This window comes from Lepidochelys olivacea (assembly GCF_965140295.1).
Source record: "Lepidochelys olivacea isolate rLepOli2 genome assembly, chromosome: 15".
Taxonomy (NCBI): Eukaryota; Metazoa; Chordata; order Testudines; family Cheloniidae; genus Lepidochelys; species Lepidochelys olivacea.
This window is the reverse complement of record NC_140425.1, coordinates 18745890-18760912: the sequence shown is the minus strand read 5'-3', so window position 1 is coordinate 18760912 and position 15023 is coordinate 18745890. Positions and strand designations below refer to the sequence as shown.

The 15023-nt window shown below is 42.8% G+C and overlaps 1 protein-coding gene across 4 annotated transcripts in view; it reads left to right on the top strand.

Annotated features, from left to right (window-relative positions):
• ARVCF (ARVCF delta catenin family member) overlaps positions 1–15023 on the top strand; it is a 449123-nt gene that overhangs the window by 204653 nt on the left and 229447 nt on the right. For 2 of the 4 annotated variants that reach the window (XM_084649102.1, XM_084649101.1), the window contains exon 1: positions 2666–2896. The exons of the other annotated variants lie outside the window; for them this stretch is intronic. In XM_084649102.1, the coding sequence (XP_084505228.1) occupies positions 2681–2896 (216 nt within the window). In that variant the 5' untranslated portion in view covers positions 2666–2680. Of the gene's footprint in view, positions 1–2665; positions 2897–15023 lie in introns of those variants that run through there. 4 annotated transcript variants of the gene reach the window in all.

Sequence of the window (15023 nt, the reverse complement as noted above, 5' to 3'; positions counted from 1 at the left end):
CTTTGTAGTACTGAGTTTTCCACAAAAACAATGAGGAGTTTTCCACAGGAACTCAGCTTCAACCTGCTCTTGAGTTGAGGAATGTAGGGGAACATTTGGAGAGGTGACACCAGGACTTCAACTCATCACATCTATTTTCCTCCTGTTAAAATCACATATGGCAGATCTCTATTTATAGTCTGCGGACCACTGTACAGTCCACGAACCACTCCCAGGGGGTCTGAAGAGCTGCTAACAGTGGGGAGGTATCTGTCAGTTTTCAAACAGTGATTTTTTTCTCCATAGGGATGCAAGTTCAGGACTCTTAAGATTTCCAGAGGATTTTTGGATCAATAAATTAATAAGACGCTTGTCTGCACCCTGGTTTGTCTCTGCCAGGTGTTCCTTTGATATAAATTCAGCCATGATCAAACTTGTGGATGACTCCAAAATTAGAGGGGTACCAAATAAAGGATAGAACCAAACTGCTCTGCAATGATGGGAGATTAGAAAAGTGAGGGCTGCAGACAACAACCAGGGGAAATTCAGTCCTAACAGATGAGAAGCCCTACAAGTAGGAAGAGGAAATAAACAGTACAGCTTCAGAATAGAGTTACACAAACCTTGTTCTCCATGCAGCAAGTGCACTGCATATCAACCTAACCTCTGCTACTGTATCGCAATTTGACAGCATTTAATAGAACTAGGAGAAAGGAATGATTTGCTGCTTTCTGCATATGGTATTTCTCGGTGTTCTTCAGTTCATACACTTCAGTATTAATGCAGACTTTGAATGTTTACATATCCCTTAGTTCTACATGGGTGCAGAAGGGATGTGGGAGAGGGAACAAAGAACTTTCTCTTCCCATGGCACCCTTACAGAGCAGCTCGTTACAGACTAGCACAGTCAATCTGTAAGACTAGCATGGCTGGTGGTGGCAGTCTTCCATCTGCCAGTGAAGAAGGTTGGTTGCAGGGGAGAGTGCATGTCTACAACCTGTTAAAGGTTGGTGGATCTGAGTTAGCCAGAATTCCTTCCATGGTTCCAGCTGCAACTTGAGCCCCTCCACACCGCACTACTGCAGGGTTGTGCCTTGAAGACACAATCCAGCCCAAAGTCTACAAAATACCATGAAGATTCTATTGTGAAATGCCAAAAAAGAAGAAACAAGCCATTGAAGGAAATTAGACTTGTTATGGTGACAGTAGAGGTCTTCTGTTTTTCAGGCGAGACTGAAGAAGAGTGCATAATTCCTTCGCTTTTCCATACAGAAAAGGATCTTGGGCTACTCCTTAGGAGTTAACAATAAGTTGCAGGGCTGCAAGAGTACTTGGTGGGTTTTTTGTAGATAGATAACAAAAGGAACTAGTGGCTTATAGGTTGAGCAGGTAACTATACCCTCTGAATCACATAGAAATGGGATAAAGCCCTTTGAAAGGACTTATTAAGAATTGTTTTAAGTACTGTAGCTTCTGACAAGACAGGAAACTTGCTTGAATTGTGGGGAAAGCAGATAATATTGCCTTGTGAGTGCCTGAGTTCCAGATATTGTAAATAGTGTACTCATTATAGTTTAGTTTCAGTAAAGAGATTGAATTGAAACCACCATGCATCTTTACATAATGTCCATAATTCTTATATCAAAATATTTTGACTCTTCATTAACTTTATACATTTGCAACGTCAGTGGGAAGTTGAGCTTCATGCATCACACACATGCTGAGAGGGCTTATTATGGAGAACATCTCAAAAATGACATAGTCAATGCAGAGACATCTCAAAAGAAACTTGATTGATTTGCTGTGTTTTTCCAACATGTGGAGACAAGCAAACCTGTACATTTTCCATGGAAAGTGTCCTTTTGTTTTTCCTCATTTACATTAGTAGCAAGCAGCTGCATGACTGACTGCTATGTGTGAAAATTCTCATTGGTTATCATGCATGTAAATACCCTGGTAATACAATCTGAGAGAAGGTGGTGAAATCATGGCTTAAAGAAACTTTATCTGTAATTGTGGAGTCTGCATTTAAAAAGCATGTTCTGTGTTATAATTTGCCACCCCTTTCTCTCATTATAGCATGAACATATTTTTGTCCAACTTGCTAAATTTACAAGGATCCTTCAAAATGTGTACCCAATTAGTGACGTTGCTAGGACAAATGAAGTATAAAACCAATAAGGGCGTGGCATTTGTTGTCCAGAAGCATGAAGCTTCACTGTTAGAAAGCTTTAACTATTATCATCCATTCTGTGAAAGACAAAGATGCCAGATGAATAGTTATAAAGAATATGTTCTTCCAGCAAAAAAGAGAAAAGTAATATTATCTTTATATCCTTTTAAAAGTACATTATTATTTGCACAGTGAAATTAGTTTTGCAAGAGGCATGAAAATCTCTTGAGACAGAAGTTTTAAAAGAAAGATCAAAGGAATTAAATAATAATTCTATATAAGGTGAGCATTTTTTTTAAACAGGGAAGCCTTGGGGTAATTACTTTTAATTTAAAATCAAATCAATGGATGGAAATGAAGTCTTTTCAAAGAGCAATTAGAGTTTGCATCTTAGAGTGAATGCTATTTAATAGAGTAATTAACATGTGCTTTTTGTTCTTAACCTCTGACCTGTGCCCTCCTGCCCCTTTACCTAACCCTTTCCATTTGCCCTGGTCAGTTAACAGGCAGGAACATTTGAGAACAATCATGGATGATTATGATATCAGGTCTGCTGCCAGCATTTTGGCATCTGTTAAAGAGCAAGAGGCTCGTTTCGAGCGGCTCACCCGTGCACTTGAAGAAGAGCGACGCAATGTCTCCTTGCAGCTTGAACGTGCTAATCAGCCCTCAGAACGAATGAACATGTGCAACATTGGCAATGGTCAGCCACTGGCAACTGCGTGGCAGCAACTTGTCCTGCAGGTAACGGCCTGCTTCTCTTACCTGTCACTAGAATTCACACCTCCCAGAATATCCCATTCCAGAAAGTAAAGAGCCTCTCCCAATTTATTTGTCATCAGCATTTCATTCCATAGTGTGTATTACGAAACAGAAAAACACTGAACTCAGCATATTTGTTTGACTAATTGAGGTAGCATGGATTACAGCACCTAGGATAAAATGTTACTCTAATCTCTTTTTACCCCTAAGGATGCTTCCTAAAAATGATAGCTCTCTGATAATTAAACCCCAATAAAGACCTTCACACCGGCTCTTATAGCTATGTGCTTGCTACATGTGATGCTATCACTATGCTTTTAAAAGCAGGGCCAAACCGTGATGTCATTATCAAGTAAAGTTTTCTTTTGAAGTCAACTGGAGTTTGATAGAACAGGGACTGGGTGAAAATGGTGGATTTCCTCTGTTAAGGACTGCAAGCCTACTCCTTGAGTAAGGACTTCAGGATTTGGCACATCGTGTTTATTCAAATGAAGGACTTTGTTCTAAAGTTACAAGCTCTGATCTGTATGTTTGTCTGTTCATAAATCCCAGCCATAGTTTTGCCTCCCGCTTGCTCCTTAACTCTTTTAATGTGAAGTGACAAACTGGTTGTATTTCCAACTGATTCTTTAAACTAGCAAATGATTTGGAAGCCTGTGGCAAATAATGCAGCAGAAACAGTAGTATTGGGAAGGCTGTGGTCCATAATGAAACCCTGATCTGCTAGGGACTTTAGAGCTTGCTTCAATCATACTAGACTCTTGCATTGATCGGTACATGGGTAGGGTTCATGTGATGTCAAAACAGCTTTATGCTAATAAATTTTTGGTGGGCAGTATTTCATAGAAGCTGTCCAAGTCAGAGAGTTCTTTCTGGGTGTTCAGTAGCTTACAAATTCAGTGGGTAGATATAGAGGAATTTATTTTGTGAAAGACGGCTGTACAAAACATGGCTGCCATGTTACTCCCTCTAGTCACTGTTTGTTTATCCTTAGCATCTGTTTTCAATTAGGACATTCAGTCACAAAGAATTGGCCTTTACTGCTTGGGCTAAAGGAGTAACTCCATTAGCTGTTAGCAGTTGTAAGTTGTTATCCTGATGATTAGCCACTAGAGGGGGATGCTGCATACATTTTAGAAGAATGGTACACCTGCACCTTTGCTTTTTCTGAGTGACTTTGTGAAAGGTGCCAGATCAGGTACAGTATGAGCTTTCCTGCATGGCTATGCTTTAAAGCCCAATCAACTCCTATTAAAATCAATAGAAGGATTGATGTAACCAGGCCCTAAGTTATCCTTCTTCCGAAAGGGACCACCTGTATAAGTAAAAACCAGAGTTCAGTCTACATGTGTGTTCAATCCTTGGCCTCTCTGGGGGCTAGACATGAAATGCTTCATTTGTAAATCATTAGTGTTCAGCTTTACATTCACTGTGCGTTTCATCATGAAGGGTACACCCAGCACTTTACAGGCTATATGCTACAGTATATAGGGATCTGTCACTAACCACTGAAAGGCAGCCATTTTTGAATGGCTGTAGATCATTGGTGGGTGACAGATCTCTGTGTAGTAAACAATCTCAAAAAAGATCTATTAGAACTGGAAAAGATACAGAGAAGGGCAACAAAAATTATTAAGAATATGGAACAGCTTCCATATGAGAAGAGATTAAAAAGACTGGGATTATTCACTATGAAAAAGAGACAACTAAGGGGGGATGTGATAGTCTATAAAATCATGAATGGTGTGGAGAAAGTGAATAAGGAAGTATTACTTATCCCTTCTCATAACATAAGAACCAGGGGTCACCCAAAGAAACTAATAGGCAGGAGGTTTAAAATAATCATAAGGAAGTACTTCTTCTCACAATGCAGAGTTAACCTGTGGAACTCAATGCCAGGGGACGTAGTGAAAACCAAAAGTATAACTGGGTTCAAAACAGAATTAGATAAATTCATGGAGAATAGGTCCATCAATGACTATTAGCCAAAATGATCAGGGACACCACCCCATGCTTTGGGTGTCCCTAAACCTCTGCCAGAAGCTGGGACTGGACGACAGAGGACTGATCAATTACTCTGTTCAGTTCATTCCCTCTGAAGCATCTGGCACTGGCTGCTGTTGGAAGACAGGATACTGGGCTGGCTGGACCATTGGACTGACCCAGTATGGCCATTCTGGCTTTCAAAAACGTAACCTTGTAGCTAATATTAGAGTTTTTCCATTTGAATCTACAAAGGGAATTATATACCAAATCTAATTATCCCATCTGGAATTTGGGCAAGAAATGAGGATTAACAACCCATTCTTTTGGAAAGTGCCATATAATCTGTAATGACCCCTGTGACCAGGGCTTCTGTTTTACATCTTGTCTGACAGTTGGGGTGGACACTGGCCAAGAGACTTACTCAGTGAAGTATTTGTAGAGAAAGCTTTGCTGTATGCCTGCAGCAGCATCACTGCTTGCCCTTGTAATAATGCACTCCCGAGCTTCTCCCAGACGTCATTCTTAGCTTCATTTTCGTTCTTTTGTTTTATTTTAAACAAAAAATGCTTTAGAAAAGGGAAGAGGACAGAAGCAAAGTGTGAGAATTGTAATAGTTTCCTGAAGTCCTTTAAAAACAAAATCAAGGACTTATGCAAATGTTGTTTCTAATTCATTCTAGATACCTTGTCAGCTGTACTCCTTTTTTTATTTTTACACCAACCTTAAGCTGTTCGTTATCTCAACAGCATATTCTTGTTCTAGGCTGCAAGCAGCTCAGCTAGCCATTTCACTAAATGGAAAGAAAAATAATCTTATGTCATTCTGTCTGTTCAGCCTGAGCTTGGAGTGCACAAACAGCACAAGCAAATTGTACTCCATTTGTCTACGTTTGCTGCATATGCTTCAGGCATTATTTAGCAGTGTACATCATCTCTTAACCGCCACCAGGAAATGTCAGATGGGCAAATAATGTCAGAGATGCACTCTAATTGCAAAAAGATTTTTACTTAAGTGTAGCTATTTAAATGGGGGAAAACATGGAGGGGGGGAGTTGCTGAAGGCTTTTGAAAATATTTGTTTTGATGTCCAGGAAAGTCATTTCACCACCTCTCCCACTATAAATACTGAAGAAAAGGTTTGTTCACATGTTAATTGGAAAGGTCTGGAATGATGCTTGAAGTCTTTTTGTCCACAGAACCAAATGCTATGATGAAGGGGAAGATCTGCTTAAATATTGTTACCACGCTATGACCCCCCTGAGAGCTGATAAACAGTTGTAACTCCCATTGACTTCAGTGAATTTTGCCTGAGGAAAAACTGGGGGAGCTCAGTTGTACTTGGCTTGCACAGTCCTTTGTTGGAGGCAGCACGCCTGCCAAAGTTCCTGGGTGTGCAGGGGCTGGGTGCTTGCCTCTTGTACTTTCCTTGGTCGGGGGATGATTAACTAACTCCATGTGGGCAGCCAGCTCTGCTGGCAAGTGTGATTCCTGGAGAGAGGAGTAACAAGTTCTATGTGGTTAATGCGGCTAAACAAACCTGGGTAAATGCATTTTATACCATGTGTCTCTTCCAAGTTGTCTCCAAAGGAAGCTTCATGTAGAGGGCATTGCAGTAATCCATTCTAGAAATCCAGAAAGCCATGGATCACAGTGGCAGGGGCTACAATCATAAGAGGAAGCTGTAACTGCCTCCCTAGATGCTGTTGGAAAAAGGGCCCTCTAGAACACCTAGACCACCTTAGATGCAAAGAGAGTCAAAACAAGAGCACACTGGCAGATCATGAGTACTCTGGTCTATCTTGCCACTCTGACAAGCTTGCCCTTGTGATAGATGGTCCCTTACACCACAAATCACAACAATATTCAGGTTGCTCCCATTCCCAAAGGACCGGTCACTTACCCAGGTCAGTTGCATCTCAGATCTCAAGCCAAAAACAAGGCTTGAGCCAATCCTATAATAAACTAACTAAAGGTTTATTAACTATGGAAAAGAAATAAAGAGTTATTTACATGTTTAAAGCAGGTTAACATACTCACACAAATGACAGGTTTCAGAGTAACAGCCGTGTTAGTCTGTATTCGCAAAAAGAAAAGGAGGACTTGTGGCACCTGAGAGACTAACAAATTTATTTGAGCGTAAGCTTTCATGAGCTGCAGCTCACTTCAGCGGATGCATTAGCTCACGAAAGCTTACGCTCAAATAAATTTGTTAGTCTCTAAGCTGCCACAAGTCCTCCTTTTCACACAAATGAGTTGTAGTGTTAGGTTTCAAAAGATGATAGAAGCTGCTATGATATGCAAGCTCTATATGTTCTTTAGGGCTAACCAAAGCTAAATGGTTGGGGATCCCTTGCTTTTACTTAGAAATCTTTGCCCCTCAGAGTTCAAGCATCATAGAGATAACAGTTTCTTATGGACTTTTATTCCATTCCCCCAGAGCTCAAGATAATGGGACAAGGGTTTGTGCACACAAAGTCTTTTGTCCACTGATGTTATACATGGCTTGTCTGGTGTCTGTGGGCATTCTTTTGTTGGGAAGGAGACGACACTTCTTGTGGTAAACTAATCATAGGACTGGAAGGGACCTCAAGAGGTCATCTAGTCCAGTCCCCTGCACTCAGGGCAGGACTAAGTATTATCTAGATCAGAGGTGGGCAAACTATGGGCTTGTGGGCTGCGTCTGGCCCGTAAGGCCTTTCAATCCAGCCCTCGAGCTCCCACCAGGGAGCAGGGTCAGGGGCTTGCCCCATTCCGGGACTCTAGAGCCTGCACCCCCAGAGCCCGCACCCCCACCCCAGAGCCCACACCCCCAGCCAAAGCCTTCACCCCCTCCTGTACCCCAATTTTGTGAGCATTCATGGCCCACCATACAATTTTTATACCCAGATGTGGCCTTCAGGCCAAAAAGTTTGCCCACCCCTGATCTAGACCATCCCTATAATATTTAAGACTTGTTAATGCTTCACCCCCCGACTGGGGAGTTTATAGTATCAGAGCAAAAACTTTCACAGTCTCAGAGAAAACACTTAAATATTACCTTTTAATCTGGGATACAGATTTTGTAAGTGAAATTAATTCATGCAGCAACTTACAAGCATTTCATAGAGTAACACATTTTTATAAATCAAATGCCTATTTTAACAATACTAACACACAGTAACCCAGACTGGTTTCCAGCTATGCATTTGTCAGTGTTCAGTCAGGCTTAGGGGCCTTGCATGAGCTGTCACCTGGCCTGCCAGTATCACAGCCACCCTTAAAAATGGCATAGGAAGCCTTTCCTGCCCTACAACACGGTAATAGTGTAAAGTTTAAGTGCATATTCATCTTACAGTGTTCATTCTGTTAATAGAAATTCTTGCTAAAACCTATACCACCTCTAGCTCCATTCAGGTCAGTGTATTCTTCTGTAGCTTTGGGCACTAGAAGCTATGTGACTGGCCCTGGCTATATGTTACCAAAACTGAAATCCAGTTGCCCTCAAATGAGCAGAGCCAGCTGCCCAGGCATTCTTGTTTGCTTCCCCTACATGTTGCTGTAGAAGACAAGACTGGAAAAAGATGACTCTGTAGTTTGATGTCCCAAGGTGTCAGGGTACTGGCAGCACAGATGAATTTGGACATTTTATCCTTTTACCGGTGCAGACATAGCACAATAACCTTTTAAGTATGGTATTTATGAATAGAGCGTATCTTGTTTCTTTCACAAATGTTTAAAGACTCCAGTGATGATGTGATTTTTTTCTAAGCTTGATAAACCTTAAAACCCTTCATGTGTGAGGGATTTTATTTAATCTGCCTGCTTCTATTTCACTTTGTTTCAAATCAAACTTCAACTTAGTTCCTACTGTGAGCAGTGGAACGATAGAGAAAAGATATGAAAGTGAACATGTGTAGGGTCTTTACTATAGCACCCTGAACTGCAAAGAGGAGCAATATTGTCATTGGATCGCGGCTAACCATTCCGAGCACATAATATTTTAATATTAAAGAACATTCTTTTTAATAAAAACAGCTCACAGACATGAAACTTATAACAATAAAAGGCCAGATCCTTAGCTGGTATACATTGGCATTAACTTCAATCAAGCTAGGGCAATTCACATCAACTGGAGATCTGACCAAAAATATTCACATTCAAAGGCTCCTGCCCCTATCAATACACTGACAACTTCCATTCATGTTAATGCTTCATAAAAAAAAAAAAAATACAGCACCGTTTTCTCAGTCAGGCTAGCTTATCCCAATGACTACAACACAACAATACTTTGATCTCTCCAGTCTTCTTTCCAGTGATCTTGCAGTGCTTTACAAGGATTTGAAAGTGTTTTCCCGGTCATGCAAGGTAGGCAAGTATCCGTGTTTTACGGAGTGGAAAACTGAGACACAAAAACTAATTGACTTGCCCAAGGTTTTACAGAGACTCTGTGGAATAATGTGCAGTAGATCCCAGATCTTTTTAACTCTGTGTCCTGTGCCTTGCCCACAGCACTGTCCCTCCTGCACGTTGAATTGAGACCATTAAAATGGAGTCTGAAAAGACTTAAAATTGACAAAATAACCTACTGAATTAAACTGTTCATTGCATTTCATGGCTTTGACCTTGATTTCTCATTCTTTTAACCTTTATTTCGTGAATGCTCTACAAATAGAGCTTAGAATTTTCTTTTAACAGTTGGCTAGGGCACTGGCAGGTAGCTTATACCCAAAATGGAATGTGCAAATACAATACATAGAATTACAAAACCCGGTATTAAAAGAAATGTGGACATGAATTTACTGTGAGGCACATTGTGTCTTAGAATGTTAATACTCTGTCACCCATTTGCATTCTTGCTGTTTAAACTGATGGTGTTATTACTGTGAGTTCTGTAGATCTCTACTGTGCTTTATGGAATACTGTTTCATGGGAAATAATAGTTCCCACTGGGGAAGGAAAACTGGATTTAGTGTTGTGTAGAGAACACGGAATTGGCATACATTGCTAAGCAGTGAATATTGACTGAACAGTGGGTGTAGGGGAACCTGTGTGGTGATTCTATACCTATTCCTCCCAGCATGTGTTTTGTTCATGATGAGCTGTCTTAGGAGACCTAGGATTGGAAACTATAAATACAATTAGTACGTTGATTTTGTTTTCAATGGCTGTTTTCCCCGAGTGGAGTGGCAAAGTAACACAATATACAAACATGGGTTTTTCACATTTTGATCAAATAACCTTAAACTATTGTCTGGCTCAGTGTTAGTCCAGCAGCTCCACAGCTTCAAAGATTTATTTCATCTTGTAAACTTTTTGGGTTGTGATCACACCATGTAAAAACCCAACACGGAGGGAAAAGGTGCAAAGATGGGCAATAAGTTACATCTTCAAAGCAGTGCTCTAGGATTTGCTGTGTGGCTCTTGCTATTGATGGGAGTTAGGAAACTAATCCTTGTGTACCATTTTGAAAGTGTCCCTCTAATTTAATTAGTGTATCAGAGCAAATTGCATCCCTATCAGGATGCTATCACATTACACTTAAGTTACTACTTAATGCTCTCATCTGATTTTATTCATGTTTTTGTTCATCTAAGTGCCTGATCCTGCACTTAGGCCAATGATGAGCGTCTGTATGCCTGTCCTGTCAAATCAGCACCGCTGAGCAGTTGTGCAAATGCATTAGTACCATTGCATGCCCATACATCTGAGGGTAGGACTGAGTCTCTTGTTTGTACCTTTTGTTATACAACACAGAGTAATTTGCTCTCTTAAACGTCGCTAACTGAATGAAGCATTTCTCTGGAGCATGGTTTGTGATTATCCTATTTGTGAAGGGTTATTACAGATTCACGAAGGCCAGGTGCCATACAGATTTTACTATTTCACGTAGGGTTCTATGAATGGGTTGACTCATTGCCAGGCATGACATAGCAGCTCTGTCTCTGCTGAGGGTCTCCAACCCATGGCCTCTCCACCTCTGCAGTGGCCTGCAGAGGCACTGACTTTCCAATTTCCGGGGGGTGCTTAACCCCTGCTGTGCCCCACCTTCATTCCACCTCTTCCCTCAAGCCCCCACCCCAACACTGCTTCTTCCCACCCCTGCCCCAACTCTTCTGCCCCCTCCCTCCACCTCTTCCTTCCCCCACAGTGCCTCCTGCACTCCTGAACAGGTGATCACCCGGCGGACAGGAGGTGCTGGGGGGGAAGGAGCTGATCGATGGGGCCCGCTGGCAGGTGGGAGCCATAGGCGGCGGGTGAACCCCCACTTTGAGGAGGCTAGCCAGCCAGCCCCGCCCCTTCTGCCCAAGGCCCTGCCTCCCCGCATGCCAAAGCCCCACAACCCACCCCCCCATAACAGGAGGAGCCCTGAGGCCCCCCGTGACCAGAGGAGCCCTGGCTCGCCCACCCTGGGCCAGCCCCCACAGTGCCGGGCTGCGTGCCACTCCAGGCGGCTCCCCACCTGAGGCCGAGCTGGCCCCCACCTGAATGCCGGACACTAGAGCCAGCACCCCTCCCGCCCCACAGCCAGTGGCCCCAATGCCCAGTGAAGCCACCTCACTCCCCTGCCAGACCCCTGTGCCTGCTGCTTGCTTGCAACATCCCTCCTCACTCCCCCGCCCCAAGGAGAAGCGATGTGCTGATCAGCATCAAGACCTGCGGGGGGGAGGGGGGGATGTAGTGCAGGTAGGCAGGTGATGGCAGCTGGAGCCGGTGGTGGGTGGGAGGGCCTCAGGGAAGGGGGCAGAGCCACCGTGGCCCTCTGGTGGCTGCGCCAGGGAAAGCTCCTATTATAGCTGTCCGTGGTGGGAGCTGATTGCCAGGGCTGCGCGGGGGGGAAGGGGTGGCGAGCACCCACTATTTTTTTCCATGAGTCCTCCAGCCCCAGAGCACCCACAGAGTTGGCGCCTGTGATGGCCTGCCTCTTCCTGTACTTGGTCCTCCAGCCAAGATCACTTCAAAAGTCTCTTCACTTCTGGGGTAGTCCATAAACAAAAAAGGAAGGGGAATTAATGCAAAGAAACTGAATTAATAAGAGAGAGGGGAATGACTCCCTCTCAGATTTCAGAGTAACAGCCGTGTTAGTCTGTATTCGCAAAAAGAAAAGGAGTACTTGTGGCACCTTAGAGACTAACCAATTTATTTGAGCATGAGCTTTCGTGAGCTACAGCTCACTTCATCGGATGCATGCCGTGGAAACTGCAGCAGACTTTATTTATACACAGATAATATGAAAAAATACCTCCTCCCACCCCACTGTCCTGCTGGTAATAGCTTATCTAAAGTGATCATCAGGTGGGCAAAGGGTTGAAGGTCTGTTCTCTTCCCTCACTTGCCCACAAGTGAGCTGTTCTGCTCCCCTTTTAAACAACTCCTCCAGTCTGTGCTTGTGCCTTGCAGATGTGGTGGGGTGGAGCTAGCTAAGCCTAGAGCGGCACCTTAACCCCTTGTTCTCCAGTGTGGGGTTTGTATACCTCACAGATTCTGATTTTTTTTTTTGACTGAAATATTTAAATTAACCTGAGTGTGGATTGGAAGAGCCTTAGACTGGTATAACTGCATCCCCATTCTGGGAATTTTACTGCTTTAACAATTCCAAACTGGGATAGTAAAAGCAGTAGAAAAGCTATTTGTAGATCAGGCTATTTCTAAAAAAAAAGATTCCCACCATTTCAATTGTCAGTGCTCTAGCCCGACGAGCTTTTGTTACTGCCGTTTTGATTAGACTTGCCTTTTCGCAGGTTTAACTAACATGGTACTACATAGCAGTAATACAGGTCCAGACTCTTGCCACACTAGGGCTTTTGCCTTAGAACTAGTGAGAACACTTGAAATAAATTTCTGCAACACAGGGCATGTCCACATCCTATATCATCCTTGAATCCGTAAATAGTTTTAGTTCTTGCTTTGCCTTTGTTTTAACTTAACCAAGGCATTAGGGAGACGTAGGGGTTTAAGGGAACATGAGGGAGGAAAGACTTGAGAGATTCCAAACTGGCTGTCTTTGTCAGGACAACTTGAAAACCATGCTCAAAATGCCATTAATCAACCAAGTTAAGAGTAACCCCACTTCAATCTTTTTCCACTGTGCAAACGTGCATCTGGCTGCTCAAGCAAAACCAACCTGCAAAAACAAAGCTACTGAATGTTTCATGTTTAAAATTCTCATCACTTATTTTTCTGGAGCCAGCTGAAACAGAGAAATTAAAAATAAGCAAGTGTTGATTTTTTAATTTATTTTTTGATAAGGAAGTTTGCTGTCTGCTGTATTTTGTGTCGGTAATTGAGTGTCAGCATTTTTCTGTTCCATATTAATACTGCAGTGCCTTTATGGTGGAGTGGTGGAACACAAGCTCTTGCCGAAAGTGACGTTCCTTTTGAGGAAGTGAGGCCGGGGTTCAAGCAAAAGATAAGCTGAAAAGGACAGCAGAGCACACCGCAGGAATGCAAAGCTACAAGAAGAAGTTAGTGCAGATGTTTTCTGAGAAAAAAGCCACCGCTTCGATCAGTAGTGTTACACCTGTGTAACATCAAGCCCGTTGATTTTGCTGACCCAAATAGCATGTAGGGTTCTTGACAGATTCAGTAAGCTACTGGATCACGGTTTTTGCTTTTTGTTTCCAAATTACGGAGATTAATCAGTTCCTTTGATAAAGGCAACACAGCATATCTACTAAGATTCTCTGCCCTAAAGTAGAGCAGTATAGGTTTGTAGAATTTGACTGTTGAAATTTCGGGGCCAATTCTGCCATCTTGTTATTACAGGTGATAGATGTATTAGAACTGCACATATAGTTACAGGTAGCACAGCAGTGGGAAAAAAGTATAGCCTGATCTAAACTGAGGCTTTGCTTGAGTACCTGAGGAGTCTTCTGCTCCTTCCATCCCCTCCCCATGCAGACTGCAAGCAGTCCCCTTTTCGCCTGGTGTGTCAAGTTTCGTTCTATTTAGCTACTGTCCACAGGGCCCCTTGGCTGTAGGGAAGTTTATGCTTTTCTTTCCCTGGGACTAAAATATTTGTGCTCATATTAAGGGACTGACAGTAGTGGAAAGTGACATGCATTCTTTCCTCACAGATAAGGTGAGGTGCAAACAAGATCACTGTTGGTTTCCAACTGCTCTACAGAGGTCTGCAATGCTATTTCGCTCTTTCAGTGCCAAAACTCCCACTTTAGGAGGGATCCAGGGATATTTATTCCATGCTGCTGCATTATCGCTGGTATTGAGCAGACTGTCAAATGTGATAGAATTTTCCAGTGTGGGTTTAGTCCTCGTCTAAACTCAGCTGACACTCTAAAAATGTAGGGGCTGATCCTTCAGTTGTTACTCATGAGAGGCATCTTGTTGACTTTCCAGGAAATTATCTGGATGAGATTTTGATCAGTTCTTGCATGGATGCACAGGAAAGTCACCCTCTCTGCCCCTCTACTGGGACTAGCCAGAATCCCAACAGGGTTTATAATACCTGCTTCCTCCTAGGGCACCACTACTGGTAATATCTGAAATGGGGAGAGGTCATCACAAGGCCAAAGGTGGTGCGGCAGGTGTGCTGGTGTGTACTCCCTGGGGCCCTTTGCCCCAGGGAGTACACACCAGCACACCTGAATTCCTGCTGGGGACCCCTAAGATTGCATGGGTCTTTTATAATCCTTTTTGCACTCCTGACAGTGCACGGGGCAGAATCTAGCCCCACAGGAGTGGGCTCTAAATTAATGCAAGAAGTCAGATGGTGAAAATGCGTGTCCAAAAAATCAATGGGAGCATTATCATTGATTTCAGTGGGACCAGAATTGGACCCATAGGACCAGAGTGCATGACATATAAAAAGCCTGCTGTACGGAGGTTACCAGTATGAAAATTTTAAGTTCTACTGAAGTCAGCTGGAGTTGAGAGCACTTAGCACCTTGCAGGAGCAACTCATTAGGATCAAGTGCATTACCGACTGAGAATCACAGACATCAGAGTGCGAGCATGGCCTGTATTGAGTCAACTCACTGTATGAATTTTTAATAGTAGATTACTCCTGGAGAAAGTATTTTAAACTAAAAAAGTTAGTAACTAAATTGCTGAGAGCTTGGTCCTTGTCCTTTGGGGGAAGGCGAATGATGATTTTCATTTTCGTATGACAATTTAAGTTTGCAAGCATA